The following is a 23,066-nucleotide window of genomic DNA, read 5'->3' as shown; positions in this document are numbered from 1 at the left end:
GCTGATGTCAACGTTGTGAACAGAGTGTCCCATGGTGGAGGTGGGGTTATGGTATGGGCCCCATGGTGGAGGTGGGGTTATGGTATGGGCCCCATGGTGGAGGTGGGGTTATGGTATGGGCCCCATGGTGGGGTTATGGTATGGGCCCCATGGTGGAGGTGGGGTTATGGTATGGGCCCCATGGTGGAGGTGGGGTTATGGTATGGGCCCCATGGTGGAGGTGGGGTTATGGTATGGGCAGGCATAAGCTACGGACAACAAACACAATTGCATTTTATCGATGGCAATTTGAATTCAGAGATATTCAGCTAGATCCTGAGGCCCAATGTCGTGCCATTCATCCACCGCCATCACCTCATGTTTCAGCATGATAATGCATGATAATGCACTATAATGCCTATTTATTGCCTTCCCTCCCTACTCTTCTACATTTGCACACACTGTACATAGATTTTTCTATTTTTGTTATTGAATGTATGTTTGTTTATGTGTAACTCTGTGTTGTTGTTTTTGTCGCACTGCTTTGCTTTATCTTAACCAGGTCGCAGTTGTAAATGAGAATTTGTTGTTCTCAACTGGCCTACCTGGTTAAATAAAGGTGAAATAAAATAAAAATTAAAAAATATAAAAAATATAAAGTGATGAGCTTGAGGGCACTCTGGTGTTGAACGCTGAGCTGTAGTAAATGAACAGCATTCTCATGTAGGTGTTCCTTTTGTCCAGGTGGTAAAGGGCAGTGTAGAGTGCAATAGAGATTGCATCATCTGTGGATCTGTTGTGGCGGTATGCAAATTGGAGTGGGTCTAGGGTTTCTGGGATAATAGTGTTGATGAGAGCCATGACCAGCCTTTCAAAGCACTTAATGGCTACGGATGTGAGTGCTATGGGTCGGTAGTCATTTAGGCAGGTTGCCTTGGTGTTCTTAGGCACAGGCACTATGGTGGTCTGCTTGAAACATGTTGGTGTTATAGATCGGACAGGGAGAGGTTGAAAATGTCAGTGAAAACACCTGCCAGTTGGTCAGCACATGCCCGGAGCACACGTCCTGGTAATCCGTCTGGCCCTGCGGCCTTGTGAATGTTGACCTGTTTAAAGGTCTTACTCACATCGGCTACGGAGAGCGTGATCACAGAGTCGTCCGGAACAGCTGATGCTCTCATGTATGCTTCAGTGTTGCTTGCCTTGAAGAGAGCATAGAAGTTATTTAGCTCGTCTGGTAGGCTTGTGTCAACATTTCACAGGCCACAATCAACTGCCTGATCAACCCTATGCAAAGTAGATGTGTTGCACTGCAAGAGGCAAATGGTGGTCACACCAGATACTGACTGGTTTTCTGATCCACACCCCTACCTATATTTTTATGTATCTGTGACCAACAGATGCATATCTGTATTCCCAGTCATGTGAAATCCATAGATTAAATAATACATGTATTTTATTTGACTGATTTACTTATATGAAATGTAACTCGGTAGAATCTTTAAAATAGTTGCGTTTATTTTTTTGTTCAGTGTAGATTTGCGGGATCAGGCCAGGTTCGGGCCCTTAGATTTTCACTTTATCACATTGGGGATGGGTTATTAGTACACAACTAGACCCTATATTGGATGCTAACGTACCTCTTCAGTCAATATTATGCTAATGTACCACTTCAGTCAATATTATGCTAACTTACTTACCTCTTCAGTCAATATTATGCTAATGTAACTCTTCAGTCAATATTATGCTAACGTACCTCTTCAGTCAATATTATGCTAACGTACCTCTTCAGTCAATACTATGCTAACGTACCTCTTCAGTCAATATTATGCTAACGTACCTCTTCAGTCAATATTATGCTAACTTACTTACCTCTTCAGTCAATATTATGCTAATGTACCTCTTCAGTCAATATTATGCTAACGTACCTCTTCAGTCAATATTATGCTAACTTACTTACCTCTTCAGTCAGTCTATTCTTTACATTAATTTACAGCTACTTTTTAGTGCACTTTGAAGTCGTTTGCCATGCTTTACCTCCATCCTCAACCCTTTTAATTGTTGTACCTTGATTTATAAACTTACTGAATTCCGTTATCTGATCATTCAAAAGTAGGCCATACATTTGACATGGTAGACAATGGCTACAGACTGACTAATGGCTCTAAGTACTGACTAACTGATGGCTATGACTACAGACTGACTGATGGCTATGACTACAGACTGACTGATGGCTATGACTACAGACTGACTGATGTCTATGACTACAGACTGATAGATGGCTATGACTACAGACTGATAGATGGCTATGACTACAGACTGATAGATGGCTATGACTACAGACTGATAGATGGCTATGACTACAGACTGACTGATGGCTATGACTACAGACTTACTGACTGATGGCTACAGACTGACTGATGTCTATGACTACAGACTGACTGACTGATGGACGGCTACAGACTGACTGATGGCTATGACCATAGACTAACTGATGGTTATGACTACAGACTGACTGACTGACGGCTACAGACTGACTGATGTCTATGGCTACGGACTGACTGATGTCTATGACTACAGACTAACTGATGGCTATGACTACGGACTGACTGACTGACGGCTACAGACTGACTGACGGATGGCTACAGACTGACTGATGGCTATGACTACAGACTAACTGATGGCTATGACTACAGACTAACTGATGGCTATGACTACAGACTGACTGATGGCTATGACTACAGACTGACAGATGGCTATGACTACAGACTGATAGATGGCTATGACTACAGACTGACTGATGGCTATGACTACAGACTTACTGACTGATGGCTACAGACTGACTGATGTCTATGACTACAGACTGACTGATTGATGGACGGCTACAGACTGACTGATGGCTATGACCATAGACTAACTGATGGTTATGACTACAGACTGACTGACTGACGGCTACAGACTGACTGATGTCTATGGCTACGGACTGACTGATGTCTATGACTACAGACTAACTGATGGCTATGACTACGGACTGACTGACTGACGGCTACAGACTGACTGACGGATGGCTACAGACTGACTGATGGCTATGACTACAGACTAACTGATGGCTATGACTACAGACTAACTGATGGCTATGACTACAGACTGACTGATGGCTATGACTACAGACTGACAGATGGCTATGACTACAGACTGATAGATGGCTATGACTACAGACTGATAGATGGCTATGACTACAGACTGATAGATGGCTATGACTACAGACTGACTGATGGCTATGACTACAGACTGATAGATGGCTATGACTACAGACTGATAGATGGCTATGACTACAGACTGACTGATGGCTATGACTACAGACTGATAGATGGCTATGACTACAGACTGACTGATGGCTATGACTACAGACTGACTGATGTTTTGCAGGTACTATTTAATGAAGCTGCCAGTTGAGGACTTGTGAGGCGTCTACTTCTCAATCTAGACATTCTAATGTACTTGTCCTCTTACTCAGTTGTGCACCGGGGCCTCCCACTCCTCTTTCTATTCTGGTTAGCGCCAGTTTGCTCTGTTCTGTGAAGGGAGTAGTATACAGCGTTGTACGAGATCTTTCGTTTCTTGGCAATTTCTCGCATGGAATAGCCTTCATTTCTCAGAACCAAAATAGACTGACAAGTTTCAGAAGAAAGTGCTTTGTTTCTGGCCATTTTGAGCCTGTAATCGAACCCACAAATGCTGATTCTCCAGATACTCATCTAGTCTAAAGAAGGCCAGTTTTATTGTTTCTATAATCAGGAGAACAGTTTTCAGCTGTGCTAACATTATTGCAAAAGGGTTTTCTAATGATCAATTAGCCTTTTAAAATGATAAACCGGGATTAGCTAACACAACGTGCCATTGGAACACAGGAGTGATGGTTGCTGATAATGGGCCTCTGTACGCCTATGTAGATATTCCATTAAAAATCAGCCGTTTCCAGCTACAGTAGTCATTTACAACATTAACAATGTCTACACTTTGTTTCTGATCAATTTGATGTTATTTTAATGGACCAAGTATTTTTGCTTTTCTTTCAAAAACAAGGACATTTCTAAGTGACCTCAAACTTTTGAACGGAAGTGTATGTCTATCTAATGAATGAATGATGTGAACTTCAGCCTCAATCAAGATCTGTAGAAAGTTCCGGATGTTTGTTTTTGCGTTGTTGATGTTACTGTTTTGGCTTTTCATTAAATCATAATACTATTTCAGACTGACACTGATTTGTAGCATTAGAATTAGTTTTATTTACCTGTTTGTTCACTCTCTTTCACGCACGCACGCACACACACACACACGCACGCACACACGCACGCACGCACGCACGCACACACACACACACACACACACACGCAGGCACACACACACACACACACACACACGCACGCACGCACGCACACACACACACACACACACACACACGCACGCACGCACACACACACACACGCACACACACACGCACACACACACACACACACACACGCACGCACGCAGGTACACACACACACGCACGCAGACAGGCACGCGCACGCACGCACGCAGGCACACACACACACGCACGCACGCACGCACACACACACGCACGCAGGCACGCACACACACACACACACGCACGCACGCAGGCACACACACACACGCACGCACGCACACACACGCACGCACGCAGGCACGCACACACACACACGCACGCACACACACACTCAACACTCAACACGTCTAGTCTTTTAGTACACATTTTGGCCAGTTTGCAGTAGACCTTCATTTCATTACAGGTCTTATGAATGACCCATGTAACCAACTGGTAAATACAATCTACCAGCTCTTTTGCTCATGGTTTAAAAATAAATAAAGTGTCTTGTTTGACTTAAACACTTTTGCTCTTTAGGGAGCAAAGGTCAATAATAAGCTTCGACCATCAGGTTCGGTTCTATGCAGTTTTCTCCACTTTTCTTTTTTAAGGATGTTCTTGCTTCTCTTAGTTCTGCCTCCACAACCTTCTGCAGCTGTACCCTGCCAAATACAAATGGTGGACTGGACAGAGTCTAATAGCCATTATAGATATTGCATGATTTTACCTCAGAGAGGAAACTGACTGATAATTACCACATTACACCAGTATAGAGTGGTAGTGAACACACAGCTCTCCTCTAAAAGAAAATCATTCAACATGTAGCTTACAAACAAAAATGCATCTGTGTATTAAACACACACACAGAGACAGAGAGACAGAGAGACAGAGAGAGAGAGAGAGAGAGAGAGAGAGAGAGAGAGAGAGAGAGAGAGAGAGAGAGAGAGAGAGAGAGAGAGAGTGTGGAGGGGAGCAAAAGAGTCAGCCCACTGACACCCCTATCAGACCACAGCAAAATCACAGTCTACTTGAACAGAGAAATACTCAATCATGAGGCATCAAAGCCAAAGGAACTGAGTAATATTAAGAAATTATATAGATGGAAGGAAAATAGTGTATAAACCTACCAAAGAAACAATTAGACAACAACAAATCCAATCCCTTCTAGAACAACTTCCTGGACTAAACGTTCCACTGTAATAGTGAAGGTGTAAACTTGGCAGTAGAAAACCTAAACAGTATATTTGACCTCTCAGCTCCCCTATCAAATCTAAACATGTAAAGCAGACAACCTAAGAAAATGAACAACAATGACCAATGGTTTGATGAAGAATACAAAAACCTAAGAAAGAAAGGGAGAAACCTGAGTCTATGCCTTCACTATGGTGGATCACTAAAACAATACAGAAATACACTACGGAAAAAGAAGGAACAGCACGTCAGAAATCAGCTCAATGTAACGGAAGAATCCATAGAATCTAACCACTTCTGGGAAAATTGGAAAACACTAAACAAACAACATGAAGAATTATCTATCCAAAACAGAGATGTCTGGGTAAACCACTTCTCCAATCTTTTTGGCTTTATAACAAAGAACAAACAGCAAAAACATATACATGATCAAATACAAATCTTAGAATCAACTATTAAAGACGACCAGAACCCACTGGATTCTCCAATTACCTTGAATGAACTACAGGACAAAATACAAACCCTCCAACCCAAAGAGGCCTGTGGTGTTGATGGTATCCTCAATGAAATGATAAAATATACAGACAACAAATTCCAATTGGCTAAACTAAAACTCTTTAACATCATCCTCAGCTCTGCCATCTTCCACAATATGTGGAACCAAGGACTGATCACTCCAATCCACAAAAGTGGAGACAAATTTGACCCCAATAACTACCGTGGGATATGAGTCAACAGCAGCCTTGTGATCATCCTCTTCATTATCATTAACAGCAGACTCATACATTTCCTCAGTGAAAACAATGTACTGAGCAAATGTCAAATTGGCTTTTAACCAAATTACTGTACAACAGACCACGTCTTCACCCTGCACACCCTAATTGACAAATAACAAACCAAAACAAAGGCAAAGTCTTCTCATGCTTTGTTGATGTCAAAAAGGCCTTTGACTCAATTTGGCATGAGGGTCTGCTATACAAATTGATGGAAAGTGGTTTTGGGGTAAAACATACGACATTATAAAATCCATGTACACAAACAACAAGTGTGCGGTTAAAATAGGCAAACATACACATTTCTTTCCACAGGGCCGTGGGGTGAAACAGGGATGCAGCTTGAGCCCCACCCTCTTCAACATATATATCAATGAATTGGTGAGGGCACTAGAACAGTCTGCAGCACCCGGCCTCACCCTACTAGAATCTGAAGTCAAATGTCTACTGTTTGCTGATGATCTGGTGCTTCTGTCACCAACCAAGGAGGGCCTACAGCAGCACCTAGATCTTCTGTACAGATTCTGTCAGACCTGGGCCCTGACAGTAACTCTCAGTAAGACAAAAATAATGGTGTTCCAAAAAAGGTCCAGTCGCCAGGACCACAAATACAAATTCCATCTAGACACCGTCTCCCTAGAGCACAAAAAAAACTATACATACCTCGGCCTAAACATCAGCGCCACAGGTAGCTTCCACATAGCTGTGAACAATCTGAGAGACAAGGCATGAAGGGCTTCTATGCCACCAAAAGGAACATAAAATTCAACATACCAATTAGGATCTGGCTAAAAATACTTGAATCAGTTGTAGAACCCATTGCCCTTTATAGTTGTGAGGTCTGGGATCCGCTCACCAACCAGGAATTCAAAACATGGGCCAAACACCAAATTGAGACTCTGCATGCAGAATTCTGCAAAAATATCCTCTGTGTACAACGTAAAACACCAAATAATGCAGAGCAGAATTAGGCCGATACCCGCTAATTATCAAAATCCATAAAAGAGACGTTCAATTCTACAACCACCTAAAAGGAAGAGATTCCCAAACCTTCCATAACAAAGCCATCACCTATAGAGAGATGAACCTGGAGAAGAGTCCCCTAAGCAAGCTGGTCCTGGGGCTCTGTTCACAAACACAAACAGACCCCTCAGATACCCAGGACAGCAACACAATTAGACCCTACCAAATCATGAGAAAACAAAAATATATATTTTTTTATGTGTAAAGTAATTAACAAAAATACAGAGCAAACTGGAATGCTATTTGGCCCTAAACAGAGAGTAGACAGTGGCAGAATGCCTGACCACTGTGACTGACCCAAACTTAAGGAAATCTTTGACTATGTACAGACTCAGTGAGCATAGCCTTGCTATTGAGAAAGGCAGACCTGGCTCTCAAGAGAAGACAGGCTATGTGCACACTGCCATCGAAATTAGGTGGAAACTGAGCTGCACTTCCTAACCTGCCAAATGTATGACCATATTAGAGACACATATTTCCCTCAGATTACACAGATCCACAAGAATTCAAAAACAAACCCGATTTTGATAAACTCCCATATCTACTGGGTGAAATACCACAGTGTGCCATCACAGCAGCAAGATTTGTGACCTGTTGCCACAATAAAAGGTCAACCAGTGAAGAACAAACACCATTGTAAATACAACTCATATTTATGTTTATTTACCCTTTTGTACTTTAACCATTTGCACATCATTACAACACTGTACATGTTCATAACATGACATTTGAAATGTCTTTATTCTTTTGGAACTTTTGGAACTTTTGTGGGTTTACTATAAATTTGTTATTATTTATTTCACTTTTGTTTATTGTCTATTTCACTTGCTTTGGCAATGTTAGCGTATGTTTCCCATGCCAATAAAGCCCCTTAACTTAAAATTGAAATTGAATTGAAAGAGAAAGAGAGAGGGGGGATGAACACACTCTGTACATAAAAAAACAAGACAATTCTGCCACCTGGTTCGCTTAATACAAAAGAATTTGAAATTATTTATATTTGTACTTTTACTTTTGATACTTAAGTATATTTAAAACCAAATACTTTTACACAAGTAGTATTTTACTGGGCGACTTTCACTTGAGTCATTTTCTATTAAGGTATGTAGATTAAGGTACTTTTACTCAAGTAGTATAGTTGGGTACTTTTTCCACAGCTGCTGTTATGCATGTGTGGCTTATCAGTCAAAGTGAAAGGTGAAGTGAGGACGCACACAGTCCCTCCGTGGGAAAGAGAAGAAGCCTTGATGTGTGCTTCCATCTGGTGGTCAATGATAATCAGTGAGTTTGAGAGAAAACTTTGGCATATTATCATTTAACTTTAATGCAAAAATATCAATATGTCCCATGTGTTAGTTAGTTAGACGGTGGAATTAAGGGTTGGCCTAACGTTACATTTCTTCAGTGAAAATGCGTTATACTGTATGGATAGTTTAGGACTTGGTCTTCAAAAATGAGTTTGTGAGCCAACAACTCTATTTGAAACGGCCGTTTAATTCAACAATATGTGTTAATTATCAAGTTATTTCATTTCTGGAGGAATACATTCATTCAGTGGGTGTGGCTTGATCAGGCGGGTTTTGAATATAATCCTTTGAAATCGAAAGTAGGAAACGGAGGAACCAACTACGGACCTTTTACTTTCAACTATACGCACAACCGTTCGCTCAAAATGTCGAAATCATCTGTAATGAAAATAAAAAGCGTGAACGCAGTAAAGGTAAGCACTAACTCATGCACATGTTGTTAATAAATGTAGGCGTTAATTGGGCCATTTTTTTTATTTTATTTTACATCATATGTTCCCCTTTAACTTTGCGCAAATGGTTTAATAAGGTTTCAACTGTTTTTCATGCGACATGGCCTGCAAGCAAAGATAACTTGTTCCATTTTGGTCTGTTATGCATAATTTGTTGGTTGGAATTGTAAAATCCTAGTCATGCTTCCAGACAAAAGCGAAAGCCAAAAAAAAAAAACTATCTGGCTAAACGGTTTTACTGGGCCACGTTCAGCAGGATTAAACTGTTTGGGACGTTCCGATATAAATAGTTCATGTAGACCAGTCTGACATGTAGAATACGGACTCACATTGTCTCGATTCATGGTATTTATATCTGCAACGATCGAGAAAGTTTGGTAACTGAACATGGCCCCAGGGGTGTATTCATTACGAAGCAAACGGATCGAAACGGAGGCATCTACCTTAATTTGTCCAATAGAAATTCTCGTTTGCGTTTTCCGTTAGGTGTAAACGGTTTGTGGCGAAACAGAATCAGCGTAATGATTACACTCTAGGTTTACGAGGTTGAGTGGGCGTTCCAGGTATATAAAAAATGCTTTGCAGTCGACTGGAACACAACCTTTGTATAGTTGTGTGTGTGTGTGTGTGTGTGTGTGTGTGTGTGTGTGTGAGTGAAGGCTAATTTACAATAGATTACACAATTGATCGTAGTTTAACATTGATCCTGCTTGTGAGTTTAAGATGTTTTAGAGTAAAAGTTTAGTAAACCTATTTCCAAATGTTGCACCACTTACACACATGTTCATTTCATCCCTTTGCCTTTAGGTGGAGCACTTCCACCACTCTCTGTATCAACAGGTTAGTCAACGTTTTTGCCTTATTGTGTTAAAAACAAAAAGTGTGCTGGTGCGATTGCATTACCACTTGAAATAGAAAGGGGGCGTGCTTTTCGTGGGAGAATGGGGGAGTTACCGCTTACCAAGTTCTGTTTTGTTTTAGGCAGATGATCTATTTTCCAACTACATCCCGTTGAAGATCTCTCAGCTGGACAACCTGCTGAAGGTAAGCCTCATTGATTAGTTCATGTGTCACTGTCTGTCTCTTCATTACATTGTGAAATTGACCTTCCTTTCATCCTTCATATCTTCCTTCCACCCTCTACCTCCCTCCCTCTCATCTATCTCTCCCTCCTTCTCATCTATCTCTCCCTCCTTCTCATCCATCTCTCCCTCCCTCTCATCCATCTCTCCCTCCCTCTCATCTATCTCCCTCCACCTCCCTCCCTCTCATCCATCTCTCCCTCCTTCTCATCTATCTCTCCCTCCCTCTCATCTATCTCCCTCTACCTCTCATCTATCTCTCCCTCCTTCTCATCTATCTCTCCCTCCCTCTCATCTATCTCCCTCTACCTCTCATCTATCTCTCCCTCCTTCTCATCTATCTCTCCCTCCCTCTCATCTATCTCCCTCCACCTCCCTCCCTCTCATCCATCTCTCCCTCCTTCTCATCTATCTCTCCCTCCCTCTCATCTATCTCCCTCCACCTCCCTCCCTCTCATCTATCTCTCCCTCCCTCCCCCTCATCTATCTCTCCCTCCCTCCACCTCCCTCCCTCTCATCTATCTCTCCCTCCCTCCACCCTCTACCTCCCTCCACCTTCTACCTCCCTTCCCTTCCTCTCATCTATCTCTCCCTCCCTCCACCCTCTACCTCCCTCCACCTTCTACCTCCCTTCCCTTCCTCTCATCTATCTCTCCCTCCCCCCTCCCTCTACCTCCCGTCCTCTCGTCTCTCCCTCCCTCCCATGTCTCTTCCAGGAGGATGATCTCAACATCCCAGACCTGTCCACTCTCCAAGCCCCTCTGGACATCCCCATACCAGACCCTCCCACTGCGGAGGATGAGGTGACTGACTATCATGCTCTTCTAACCAGATACATGGCTGCATCCCAAATGGCACCCTATTCACTATTTAGTGCACTACTATGAGTCCTGGTCAAAAGTAGTGCACTATATATGTAGTAGGGAATGCTGACCATATAGATCAACAGGATTTATTAACTTGATGTAAACCTCTTGGCTCCCTGGTGAGGATAGGATGTCCACCAACATGACTCTCCACCTTACTCTCTCATGTGAAGAGGAGATCTCTGCTTTACTCAGTTCCTGTAGAGTGGGGCGTCTCCGGTTGGTTTTTGGCTACAGACTGACTGAAAGATAGATGGCTATGACTACAGACTGATAGATGGCTATGACAATAGACTGATAGATGGCTATGACTACAGACTGACTGAAAGATAGATGGCTATGACTACAGACTGATAGATGGCTATGACTACAGACTGATAGATGGCTATGACTACAGACTGATAGATGGCTATGACTACAGACTGATAGACGGCTATGACTACAGACTGATAGATGGCTATGACTACAGACTGATAGATGGCTATGACTACAGACTGATAGATGGCTATGACTACAGACTGACTGAAAGATAGATGGCTATGACAATAGACTGATAGATGGCTATGACAATAGACTGATAGATGGCTATGACAATAGACTGATAGATGGCTATGACTACAGACTGACTGAAAGATAGATGGCTATGACTACAGACTGATAGATGGCTATGACTACAGACTGATAGACGGCTATGACTACAGACTGATAGATGGCTATGACTACAGACTGATAGATGGCTATGACTACAGACTGATAGATGGCTATGACTACAGACTGACTGAAAGATAGATGGCTATGACAATAGACTGATAGATGGCTATGACAATAGACTGATAGATGGCTATGACAATAGACTGATAGATGGCTATGACTACAGACTGATAGATGGCTATGACTACAGACTGATAGATGGCTATGACTACAGACTGATAGATGGCTATGACTACAGACTGATAGATGGCTATGACTACAGACTGATAGATGGCTATGACTACAGACTGATAGATGGCTATGACTACAGACTGATAAATGGCTATGACTACAGACTGATAGATGGCTATGACTACAGACTGATAGATGGCTATGACTACAGACTGATAGACGGCTATGACTACAGACTGATAGATGGCTATGACTACAGACTGATAGATGGCTATGACTACAGACTGATAGATGGCTATGACTACAGACTGATAGACGGCTATGACTACAGACTGATAGATGGCTATGACTACAGACTGATAGATGGCTATGACTACAGACTGACTGATGGCTATGACTACAGACTGATAGATGGCTATGACTACAGACTGATAGATGGCTATGACTACAGACTGATAGATGGCTATGACTACAGACTGATAGATGGCTATGACTACAGACTGATAGACGGCTATGACTACAGACTGATAGATGGCTATGACTACAGACTGATAGATGGCTATGACTACAGACTGATAGATGGCTATGACTACAGACTGATAGATGGCTATGGCTACAGACTGACTGATGGCTATGATTACAGACTGACTGACTGACTGACTGACTGACTGACTGACTGACTGACTGACTGACTGACGGCTACAGACTGACTGATATGACTACAGACGGACAGCTACAGACTGACTGACTGATGGCTACAGACTGACTGACGTCTACAGACTGACTGACGGATATAGGTACAGACTGACTGACTGACTGATGGCTATGATTACTGACTGACTGAGGGCTACAGACTGACTGAGGGCTATAGGTACAGACTGACTGAGGGCTATAGGTACAGACTGACTGAGGGCTACAGACTGACTGACGGACGGCTAAAGACTGACTGACGGACGGCTAAAGACTGACTGACATCTATAGACTGACTGACGGATAAAGGTACAGACTGACTGACTGACTGACGGCTATAGACTGACTGAGGGCTATAGGTACAGACTGACTGAGGGCTATAGGTACAGACTGACTGAGGGCTATAGGTACAGACTGAATGAGGGCTATAGGTACAGACTAACTGATTTTTCTCCCTCCAGGAAATGGAGACTGACAAGAATGATGACAAGAAGAAGAAGAAGAAAGGTGAGAGACAGCTGTCAGAGTCATGGCTGTTGTTCCCCAGCTTAAGACAAACTATTTAAAATAGCCTTAGAAAATCAGTTGGTGTTATTCCCTTTGTGTCTTTCAGCTCCAAGCTGTGGCCTTATCAAAGGGAATGAGAAGATTGTGAAGCTGCTGGACAGAGTGAAACCAGAGATCCTATCACTGAGGGAGACCATCATTACAGTAAGAATAACCAGAGATACTATCACTGAGGGAGACCATCATTACAGTAAGAATAACCAGAGATCCTATCACTGAGGGAGACCATCATTACAGTAAGAATAACCAGAGATCCTATCACTGAGGGAGACCATCATTACAGTAAGAATAACCAGAGATACTATCACTGAGACCATCATTACAGTAAGAATAACCAGAGATACTATCACTGAGGGAGACCATCATTACAGTAAGAATAACCAGAGATACTATCACTGAGGGAGACCATCATTACAGTAAGAATAACCAGAGATACTATCACTGAGGGAGACCATCATTACAGTAAGAATAACCAGAGATACTATCACTGAGGGAGACCATCATTACAGTAAGAATAACCAGAGATACTATCACTGAGACCATCATTACAGTAAGAATAACCAGAGATACTATCACTGAGGGAGACCATCATTACAGTAAGAATAACCAGAGATCCTATCACTGAGGGAGACCATCATTACAGTAAGAATAACCAGAGATACTATCACTGAGGGAGACCATCATTACAGTAAGAATAACCAGAGATACTATCACTGAGGGAGACCATCATTACAGTAAGAATAACCAGAGATACTATCACTGAGGAGCCATCATTACAGTAAGAATAACCAGAGATACTATCACTGAGACCATCATTACAGTACGAATAACCAGAGATACTATCACTGAGACCATCATTACAGTAAGAATAACCAGAGATACTATCACTGAGGGAGACCATCATTACAGTAAGAATAACCAGAGATACTATCACTGAGAGAGACCATCATTACAGTAAGAATAACCAGAGATACTATCACTGAGGGAGACCATCATTACAGTAAGAATAACCAGAGATACTATCACTGAGGGAGACCATCATTACAGTAAGAATAACCAGAGATACTATCACTGAGAGAGACCATCATTACAGTAAGAATAACCAGAGATACTATCACTGAGGGAGACCATCATTACAGTAAGAATAACCAGAGATACTATCACTGAGACCATCATTACAGGAAGAATAACCAGAGATACTATCACTGAGAGAGACCATCATTACAGTACGAATAACCAGAGATACTATCACTGAGGGAGACCATCATTACAGTAAGAATAACCAGAGATCCTATCACTGAGACCATCATTACAGTAAGAATAACCAGAGATACTAGCACTGAGGGAGACCATCATTACAGTACGAATAACCAGAGATCCTATCACTGAGGGAGACCATCATTACAGTAAGAATAACCAGAGATCCTATCACTGAGACCATCATTACAGTAAGAATAACCAGAGATCCTATCACTGAGAGAGACCATCATTACAGGAAGACCTAACCAGAGATACTATCACTGAGGGAGACCATCATTACAGTAAGAATACAATAGAAGAAACAGTGACATCTTGTGGTGAACTGAAAGAGATGCAAATGTTGGTGAAGAGGTACATGTTCTGTAGTCATTGGTGTCGGTGTCGTTTTAGGTGTCCTGCTGGATTCAGCATCTCATCCCCAAAATAGAGGATGGGAACGACTTTGGCGTTGCAATCCAGGTAAATGGTCAAACACTTGTTTATCTTTAAAGTCAAGTGGTCATTCCTGAAAAAGGGGAAAGCTGCTACAGATGGAACTGCATTCTCCCGAGGGCCTCATTTATAACCGTTGTGTAAATGTCACACTAAATATCTGAATGCGTCATTTTTGAAAATACATACATCTACAAATATTGATTTTAGAAAAACTTAGCAGTCGCCATACATAGCAATGTTTTCCGCTATAAATCAAACCCATCCTAAAAGTGTGCGCGTGTGAACGAGCATTATGACGCTGTCTGGAAAAAAAGACCTCCGCCTTTTATGGTGACAATAACTCCCTTTATTTGCTGTATAATTTGGAACTATTGGAAATGGGCCACGACAGTTTCTAAAAGAAAGAGCAAATTTGATCAAATGTTTTGAGGTTTTGGCAGAATGCTTTAATCTTTTGAAGTAACTTATGCTGTATTTGGCAAAGGACTGTGACAGTTTCTGAAAGAAAACAATGTCAAATTGGACCTGTCAGTAGAACGTTTCAATTGAACAATGTTTTGAATCGACTTTCCCCCCCCCCCCCCCCCCCAATATGCTGGTCTGCGCGCAAATTCTGAAACATTGTTTAGGCTAGTCCAAAAAAATTGAAATTACAGTACTAGCATATGTACTTTAGTGTAAAAAAAAAAAAAAAACTCTGATCACCTGTTGAATTCGCCTGTGTATTATAAAAAAAACTGCTGCCTATGGGATTGCATACAGCAACACTTTAAATACATAGTCTACTATTTACTAGGCCCAATTAAATGCAATGCGCATGGTAATTCATTGTACGGCTACTTCGGGAATACGAACCCGTCACCGTTAGAAAACGCAAGGAATTTATTCTGCAAGAGTTAAAAATAAAATGGGAAACAAGATTCATATGACTTTATTTTAGATTCCCCAAATAAAATGCAGCGATTTTCACTCTTCTCACTAGCAAATGGCTGTAATCTTGTTTTTTAAGCATATCAACATATCCTCCATTTGCACATCCTTACCTGTCGGCTTGCAATATAATACTTCATCCACTAGAGAATGTAAGTTTGCGTGTAGGTAAAGCACATTTACATTTTAGTCATTTAGCAGATGCTCTTATCCAGAGCGACTTACAGTACATTTTCATGAATTTTTTATATTTTTTCCGTACTGGTCCCCCGTGGGAATCAAACCCACAACCCTGGCGTTGCAAACACCATGCTCTACCAACTGAGCCACACTGGACCGTTCTCACGCCATGTTAATTTATTTATTTTAAAATCGCTACTTTTGTGGGAAAAACTGCTTCATGCATGTTTTTGGGGGTAGATTTTGTACGCACGCAGCGTTTATAACTGAGGCTCATGGTGTTTCATCAAAATTGACATCTCCCTGTGCTATATCCAGGAGAAAATCTTGGAGAGAATAGCTGCAGTGAAGACAAAAGTGGACGGCTTCCACACCAACATTAACAAGTAGGACACATTTTCATGCTTTCAAGTAACCTAGAGCTCTTGGGAGGTCATTATACATTTGACAAAAATGAATATTATACATGTGACAGTCACTATTGTTCCTTCAGGTACTTTTCAGAGAGAGGTGATGCAGTGGCTAAAGCCTCCAAGTCAACCCACGTGGTGAGGATGTGGCATTTGTAGACAAAAACCCAATTCTGTATTCAACCTGATGTCGTAACACATCCCTCCTTGTCCTCTTCCTTCCTCATCCCTCTGTTTCTTCTCCTCCTCCTGGTTAAAATCAGATGGACTACCGCTCACTGGTCCATGAGAAAGATGAGGCCGTCTACTCTGACATCAGAGTCATCCTCCTGGACATCCGTGGCTTCTATGTGAGTGACTGATTTAATCTCAAATGGCACCCTATTTCCTATATAGTGCACTACTTTTGACCAGGGCCCTATGGGCTCTGGACAAAAGTAGTGCACTATATAGTGAAACGGGTACCATTTGGGAGAGACAAGATACTATCAAAAAGTAAAAGACACAAAAATAAAACTTAACTGGAAGCATAGAAATAGTGCATATAGAACAGATCTACAACTTTAGACTTTCTTTCAATGAGGATGACAGATCTATAACTCGCATTTCTATGTGAATTTGGTCAGGTCGCCCCCTAAAAAAAGGTACATATTGCAGCTTTAATAAGTCAATCTATAAGTAAACAAGTGAAGGTCACTCATAAATGAACGTTCGTCAGATGTTTTCAGACCTCAAAAGTAGACGCAACGTCAAGATGAAACCATTTCCCACAACGTTGATTGTGCAGATCCAGCTATAGGCCTATAGGGTCAGAGCGTTAGATTAGTAACCGAAAGGTTGCAAGATAGAATCCCTGAGTTAAATAAAAGGTGAAATAAAAACGCAAAATTAAAAGATAAAACACCAGTATACAAGACCACTCACTTCATCAATGTGTCTGTGTTTGTGTGTGTTGCAGGTGGAACTGTATGACATCATCAGCAAGAACCTGGAAAAAGTGACCAATCCGAAAGGAGAAGAGAAGCCCTCAATGTACTGAGATGCATGAGAGGAGGAAGTAGTAGCCTGGTCCCAGATGTTATTGTATTCTTTCCTACTCCGATTGCTGTCCTTGTCAAGCATCATGACAAGGATTTGACATGTTAGCACAAACAGACTGGCACCCAGGTGAAGGGATGAAGAGGAATGAGAGAATAGTGGGGTTGAATTCATTTTAAACCATGTGATCTTTTCCAGGTGTATACTACAATACCAATCAATACTCAATCAGTTCGTTTGTATGTCAGCAACAAAGCTGTTTCTATTTGTACATCAGCCACAGTGTCCAGATTAGCCTGTTTTTTTGTTTTTTCATGCTAATAAACTCATCTTAATATTGAACACTGAACCTAGAGACTAAATGATGATTGCAACTCTGGAAGCAACAGATGCACTATTAAAAAGACTAGACGCACCATAAACAGGCTGCAGATCACCTGCTGGCCGTCGATGAACGGCGGTGATTTAAAGTGTAGAATTGTCGGGAAATAAACAGAAAATGACGTCCGATGTTCTGTGGTGAGAAGAGATAGGACAGTCAGCCCACTGCGCACGGCGCGAAGTTCATGATGCTCGGTCTTGTCCTTTAGGAGCTACAAATTAACACACGGGGGGTTGTTCATTTTCAATCACTGTGATTTATTTATAACAACAAACAAAAAAATAGTACTGTTTCTCACCACGAAAGTAGAAATGGTTCACGTTACTGTTGCTCTGTACACAAACCTTTATCAAGCCTTCATTAGGAAAAAATGTTTTTGTTACAATTATTTTCTCAAAACCAAAATAAAACATTATCACAAACTGAAGAAAGTAAGTACTGACAGGAAGGCAAGTATACATCCACAACATAAAACAAAGTTTCAGCAAAATTGTTTTTTTTTTTTTTCATACTTCAGGCCCTTCACCTCCAGGTATGAGCTAGAAAAGAGAAGGATACAACAGAATGGGTAGTGACAATCAGCATACGACTGATGCGTCAAGCATTTGACAATCTAGTAAAAGGTAAGAAAGGCTCCTGCCCTCTGGGCCAATCTCCCGTTTCTGTAATGTACGGCAGCTAGATATACAAGTACACCCCCTGGATAGGATGGTGGTCCTCCATTTGACAATCAAATAATAATCTATAGTATGTGATAATATCCTCACCATGGTGATGTTGTTGCCGTTGAGCAGTATCTGATCCAGTTTGGTGATCCTCCTTCCCTCCGGAGTGATTTCACTAAAACAGAGTCATCAAGAGGAAAGATTCAACACCTGTCCTACACCAGGTAACTCTGTAGAGCTGAAAGAATTAGGGACAGGTTGAAGCTACTGCTGTAACTCCATCTTTACCGTCAATGGGTTTGCTGGATTTATCAACATAAGATGGCGCCGGATAGGAAGGCAGACGTTTTACGTGTCCCCAACCCAGTGTTTTTTTTAAACATCTTTTTTTTTTTTAAATGTTATACTTATTTTGTACACAATGTTGCCGCTACCGTCTCTTGTGACCGAAATTAACTTCTGGACATCAGGACTGAGATTACTGGCAGAATCCTTTTTTTCCTTTCACGAGTCTGACACGAAGGATATACTGCCTTCTCGGGAACAGGCCCAGATCCCCGCGATTTGCGTGAAGATGAGGCGGAGGGAGAAAAAAGGGGCCAAAGGGCGAGCTGCCTTCTGAGAATTTGTCAGCGATCGAATAAAACCACCACTTCCCTCCATTCCGCTAGCAAACGTGCAATCTTTGGAGAATAAAATCGACGAGCTACGAGGAAGAATAAACTACCAACGGGACATTAAACACTAACATCTGATGCTTCATGGAGTCGTGGCTGAACGACGACACTATCAACATACAGCTGGCAGGTTGTACGCTGTACCAGCAGGATAGAACAGTGGAGTCTGGTAAGACAAGGGGCGGCGGACTCTGTATTTTTGTAAATAACAGCTGGTGTACGATATCTAAGGAAGTCTCAAGTTATTGCTCGCTTGAGGTAGAGTATCACATGATAAGCTGTAGACCACACTATCTACCTAGAGAGTTTTCATCTGTATTTTTCATAGCTGTTTACATACCACCACAGTCAGAGGCTGGCACTAAGACAGCATTGAATGAGCTGTATTCCGCCATAAGCAAACAAGAAAAAGCTCACCCAGAGGTGGCGCTCCTAGTAGCCGGGGACTTTAATGCAGGGAAACTTCAATCAGTTTTACCAAATTTCTATCAGCATGTTAAATGTGCAACAAGAGGGGGGAAAAAAACTCTGGACCACCTTTACTCCACACACAGAGACGCATATAAAGCTCTCCCTCACCCTCCGTTTGGCAAATCTGACCATAATTCTATCCTCCTGATTCCTGCTTGCAAGCAAAAATTAAAGCAGGAAGCACCAGTGACTCGGTCTATAAAAAAGCGGTCAGAGGAAGCAGATGCTAAGCTACAGGACTGTCTTGCTAGCACAGACTGGAATATGTTCCGGGATTCTCCTCCGATGGCATTGAGGAGTACACCAGCTTAGTCACCGGCTTCATCAATAAGTGCATCGATGATGTCGTCCCCACAGTGACCCTACGTACATACCCCAACCAGAAGCCATGGATTACAGGTAGAATCCGCACTGAGCTAAAGGCTAGAGCTGCCGCTTTCAAGGAGCGGGACTCTAACCCAGAAGCTTATAAGAAATCCTGCTGTGCCCTCCGACGAACCATCAAACAGGCAAAGCGTCAATACAGGACTAAGATCGAATCGTACTACACCGGCTCTGACGCACGTCGGATGTAGCAGGGCTTGCAAACCATTACAGACTACAAAGGGAAGCACAGTCGAGAGCTGCCCAGTGACACGAGCCTACCGGACGAGCTAAATAACTTCTATGCTCACTTCGAGGCAAATAACACTGAAACATGAATGAGAGCACCAGCTAATCCGGAAGACTGTGATCACACTCTCCGCAGCCGATGTGAGTAAGACCTTTAAACAGGTCAACATTCACAAGGCCGCAGGGCCAGACGGATTACCAGGACGTGTACTGCGAGCATGCGCTGACCAACTGGCAACTGTCTTCACTGACATTTTTAACCTCTCCCTGTCCGATCTGGAATACCAACATGTTTTTTAGCAGACCACCATAGTGCCTGTGCCCAAGAACACTACGTTAACCTGCCTAAATTATTACCGATCCATAGCACTCACATCTGTAGCCATGAAGTGCTTTGAAAGGCTGGTCATGGCTCACATCAACACCATTATCCCAGAAACCCTAGACCCACTCCAATTTGCATACCGCCACAACAGATCCACAGATGATGCAATCTCTATTGCCCTCCACACTGCCCTTTCCCAACTGGACAAAAGGAAAACCTAAGTGAGAGTGCTATTCATTGACTACAGCTCAGCATTTAACACCATAGTGCCCTCAAAGCTCATCAATAAGCTAAGGACCCTGGGACTAAACACCTCCCACTGCAACTGGATCCTGGACTTCCTGACGGGACGCCCCCAGGTGGTAAGGGTAGGTAACAACACATCCACCACGCTGATCCTCAACACAGGGGCCCCTCAGGGGTACGTGCTCAGTTACACTCATGACTGCACGGCCAGGCACGACTCAAACACCATCATTCATTTTGCCGATGACACCGACAACAACGGGACAGCCTATAGGGAGGAGGTCAGAGACCTGGCCGTGGGGTGCCAGGACAACATCTCCCTTAACGTGACCAAGACAAAGGAGATGATTGTGGACTACAGGAAAAAGAGGACAGAGCACGCCCCCATTCTCATCGACGGGGCTGCAGTGGAGCAGGTTGAGAGCTTCAAGTTCCTTGGTGTCCACATCACCAAACTAACATGATCCAAGCACACCAAGACAGTCGGGAAGAGGGCACGACAAAGCCTATTCCCTCTCAGGAGACTGAAAAGATTTGGCATGGGTCCTCAGATCCTCAAAAGGTTCTACAGCTGCACCATCGAGAGCATCCTGACTGGTTGCATCACTGCCTGGTATGGCAACTGCTCGGCCTCCGAAAGCAAGGCACTACAGAGGGTAGTGCGAACGAGCCAAGCTTCCTGCCATCCAAGACCTCTATACCAGGCGGTGTCAGAGGAAGGCCCTAAAAATTATCAAAGACTCCAGCCATCCTTTCAGTTCTCCACAAATGCATAGGTGGGCTAGCTAGGGTTGTTTTCTTGACAGGGCCCAAGAAAGCAATTCATTTAGGCTATTGTTCACTACTTTTAATTAAAGCACTATGAGCCCTGGTCAAAAGTAGTGCACTATATTGGGAATAGAGTGTCATTTGGGATGCACCCTATGTAAGTGAACTGTAATACTTGTGTACTTACAATTCTGTCACGTCCTCTAGCACCATGTCTGAAGTTGGGTGGGTGAAGGATAATTTGTACTTTGACAAACTAAATGATTACAGTATGGCAAACATTTGAATTCAATAATGACTGGTTTTGTACAATGTATCATACTTCTGCAGCGGTAGCAAACCCTCCTCCTGGAGAGTGACTGGGGGTGAGGGCTTTTGCTCCAGCTCTATACAAAACACACCCATTTCAGCTAATCGAGGTCCGAATGAACGGCTGGTTAATACAAGCAGGTGCGTTGGTTTGAGTCGGGCTGGAGAGCAAAATCCTATAGGAGCGTAGGTCTCCAAAAACACTCACAAGGGTTTCCCACAGATGTACAATGAAGGATAAATAATGAGATGCTTCGTAGGACGTTTGTGTGTAAAGGATACTGACAAAATCGTCGAAACCCAACAAGGTGCCAACAATTTCTTTGTCGTTCTTCATGACGATATGGATTCTGGAACCTATACATTTGTCCACAAGCTCTGAAAGAACACAAGAATACATGTTGAAATCACAGACTGCTGATCAAGAGAACTACTGGGTGTACAGACGTTGTATCAGGGTTCCAGCAACCTAACACACACATCTTCATTCTGCTAGGTGTAATCATTGTCCAGACAGATAACCATGCCTAATGTATTATTTGATTGAATCAAGTGGGTTAGTGATGGGCTGGAACAAAAGCCTGCACCTGGGAACTGCATGACCTGATTTGGAGAAGCCCAAACATTCCCGCGAGAGTTTGAATTTGGCTAATCTGGTTGGTTGCCTAGCTAGCTAGCTAGCGTTCTTTCACAATGTAATTAGCTAACTGAATCTGAAACTATATCAATGAAAGTCATATGGAATGAATGTAATACAGAAAATTGCTGTAGTTGAAACATTTAGCTCATATCTGTGACATCCTGGCCGGCGGGTAAGGTTTGGCTACTTTTGCTACTTAGCTAACTAACGTTAGCTAACTTAGCAATGCGGACATGCTACAACTACTAGTTTACATGACTCCTGCATTACCTATCTGTAAATGGGTATATTTCAATACAACCCGGCACTGAGCTTTACCGACGTGCTTGTTATCTGTATAATTTGATACACAATATGAAGAAAATCACACAAACCAAGTGGGAGCAACTGTGACGGATTTGTAGCTGGAGTGGCTGCCATGTTTAGTTCGAAAAAGGCGGAAGTAATCGATCGACTAATCAACCAAAAGAATCAGACAGAAACAATCAAACACCGATTTAAAAAAAAATATGTATT

General features: G+C 42.5%; 2 protein-coding genes across 3 annotated transcripts; one reads left to right on the top strand and one right to left on the bottom strand.

The window, feature by feature from the left end:
• Positions 1-8,784: 8,784 nt before the first annotated feature.
• Positions 8,785-17,804, top strand: LOC106579706 (proteasome activator complex subunit 2). 2 transcript variants are annotated; one of them, XM_045702805.1, is made up of 11 exons: positions 8,785-9,076; positions 9,923-9,955; positions 10,097-10,159; positions 10,914-11,000; positions 13,097-13,142; positions 13,213-13,346; positions 14,853-14,921; positions 16,326-16,393; positions 16,501-16,555; positions 16,681-16,767; positions 17,376-17,804. In XM_045702805.1, the coding sequence occupies exons 1-11, from the start codon at positions 9,029-9,031 to the stop codon at positions 17,454-17,456; spliced, it is 771 nt and encodes a 256-aa protein (XP_045558761.1). In that variant the 5' UTR covers positions 8,785-9,028; the 3' UTR covers positions 17,457-17,804. The 2 variants fall into 2 exon arrangements, with proteins under 2 accessions (XP_045558761.1, XP_014015323.1); XM_014159848.3 differs by having other exon boundaries at positions 8,786-9,076; positions 13,249-13,346.
• A 277-nt stretch (positions 17,805-18,081) lies between these two features.
• On the bottom strand, positions 18,082-22,983 carry lsm5 (U6 snRNA-associated Sm-like protein LSm5). The gene is made up of 5 exons (NM_001146660.3): positions 22,925-22,983; positions 22,193-22,288; positions 21,789-21,816; positions 18,605-18,677; positions 18,082-18,376 (listed from the first exon to the last, which is right to left on the bottom strand). Exons 1-5 carry the CDS (start codon positions 22,968-22,970, stop codon positions 18,344-18,346), a joined length of 276 nt encoding a protein of 91 aa, NP_001140132.1. The 5' UTR covers positions 22,971-22,983; the 3' UTR covers positions 18,082-18,343.
• Between the last annotated feature and the right edge of the window lie 83 nt (positions 22,984-23,066).

This window comes from Salmo salar, chromosome 19, assembly GCF_965601325.2.
Source record: "Salmo salar chromosome 19, fSalSal1, whole genome shotgun sequence".
Classification (NCBI taxonomy): domain Eukaryota; kingdom Metazoa; phylum Chordata; class Actinopteri; order Salmoniformes; family Salmonidae; genus Salmo; species Salmo salar.
Note: the sequence above shows the minus strand (reverse complement) of the source record. Positions and strands in the feature narration are given on the sequence as shown.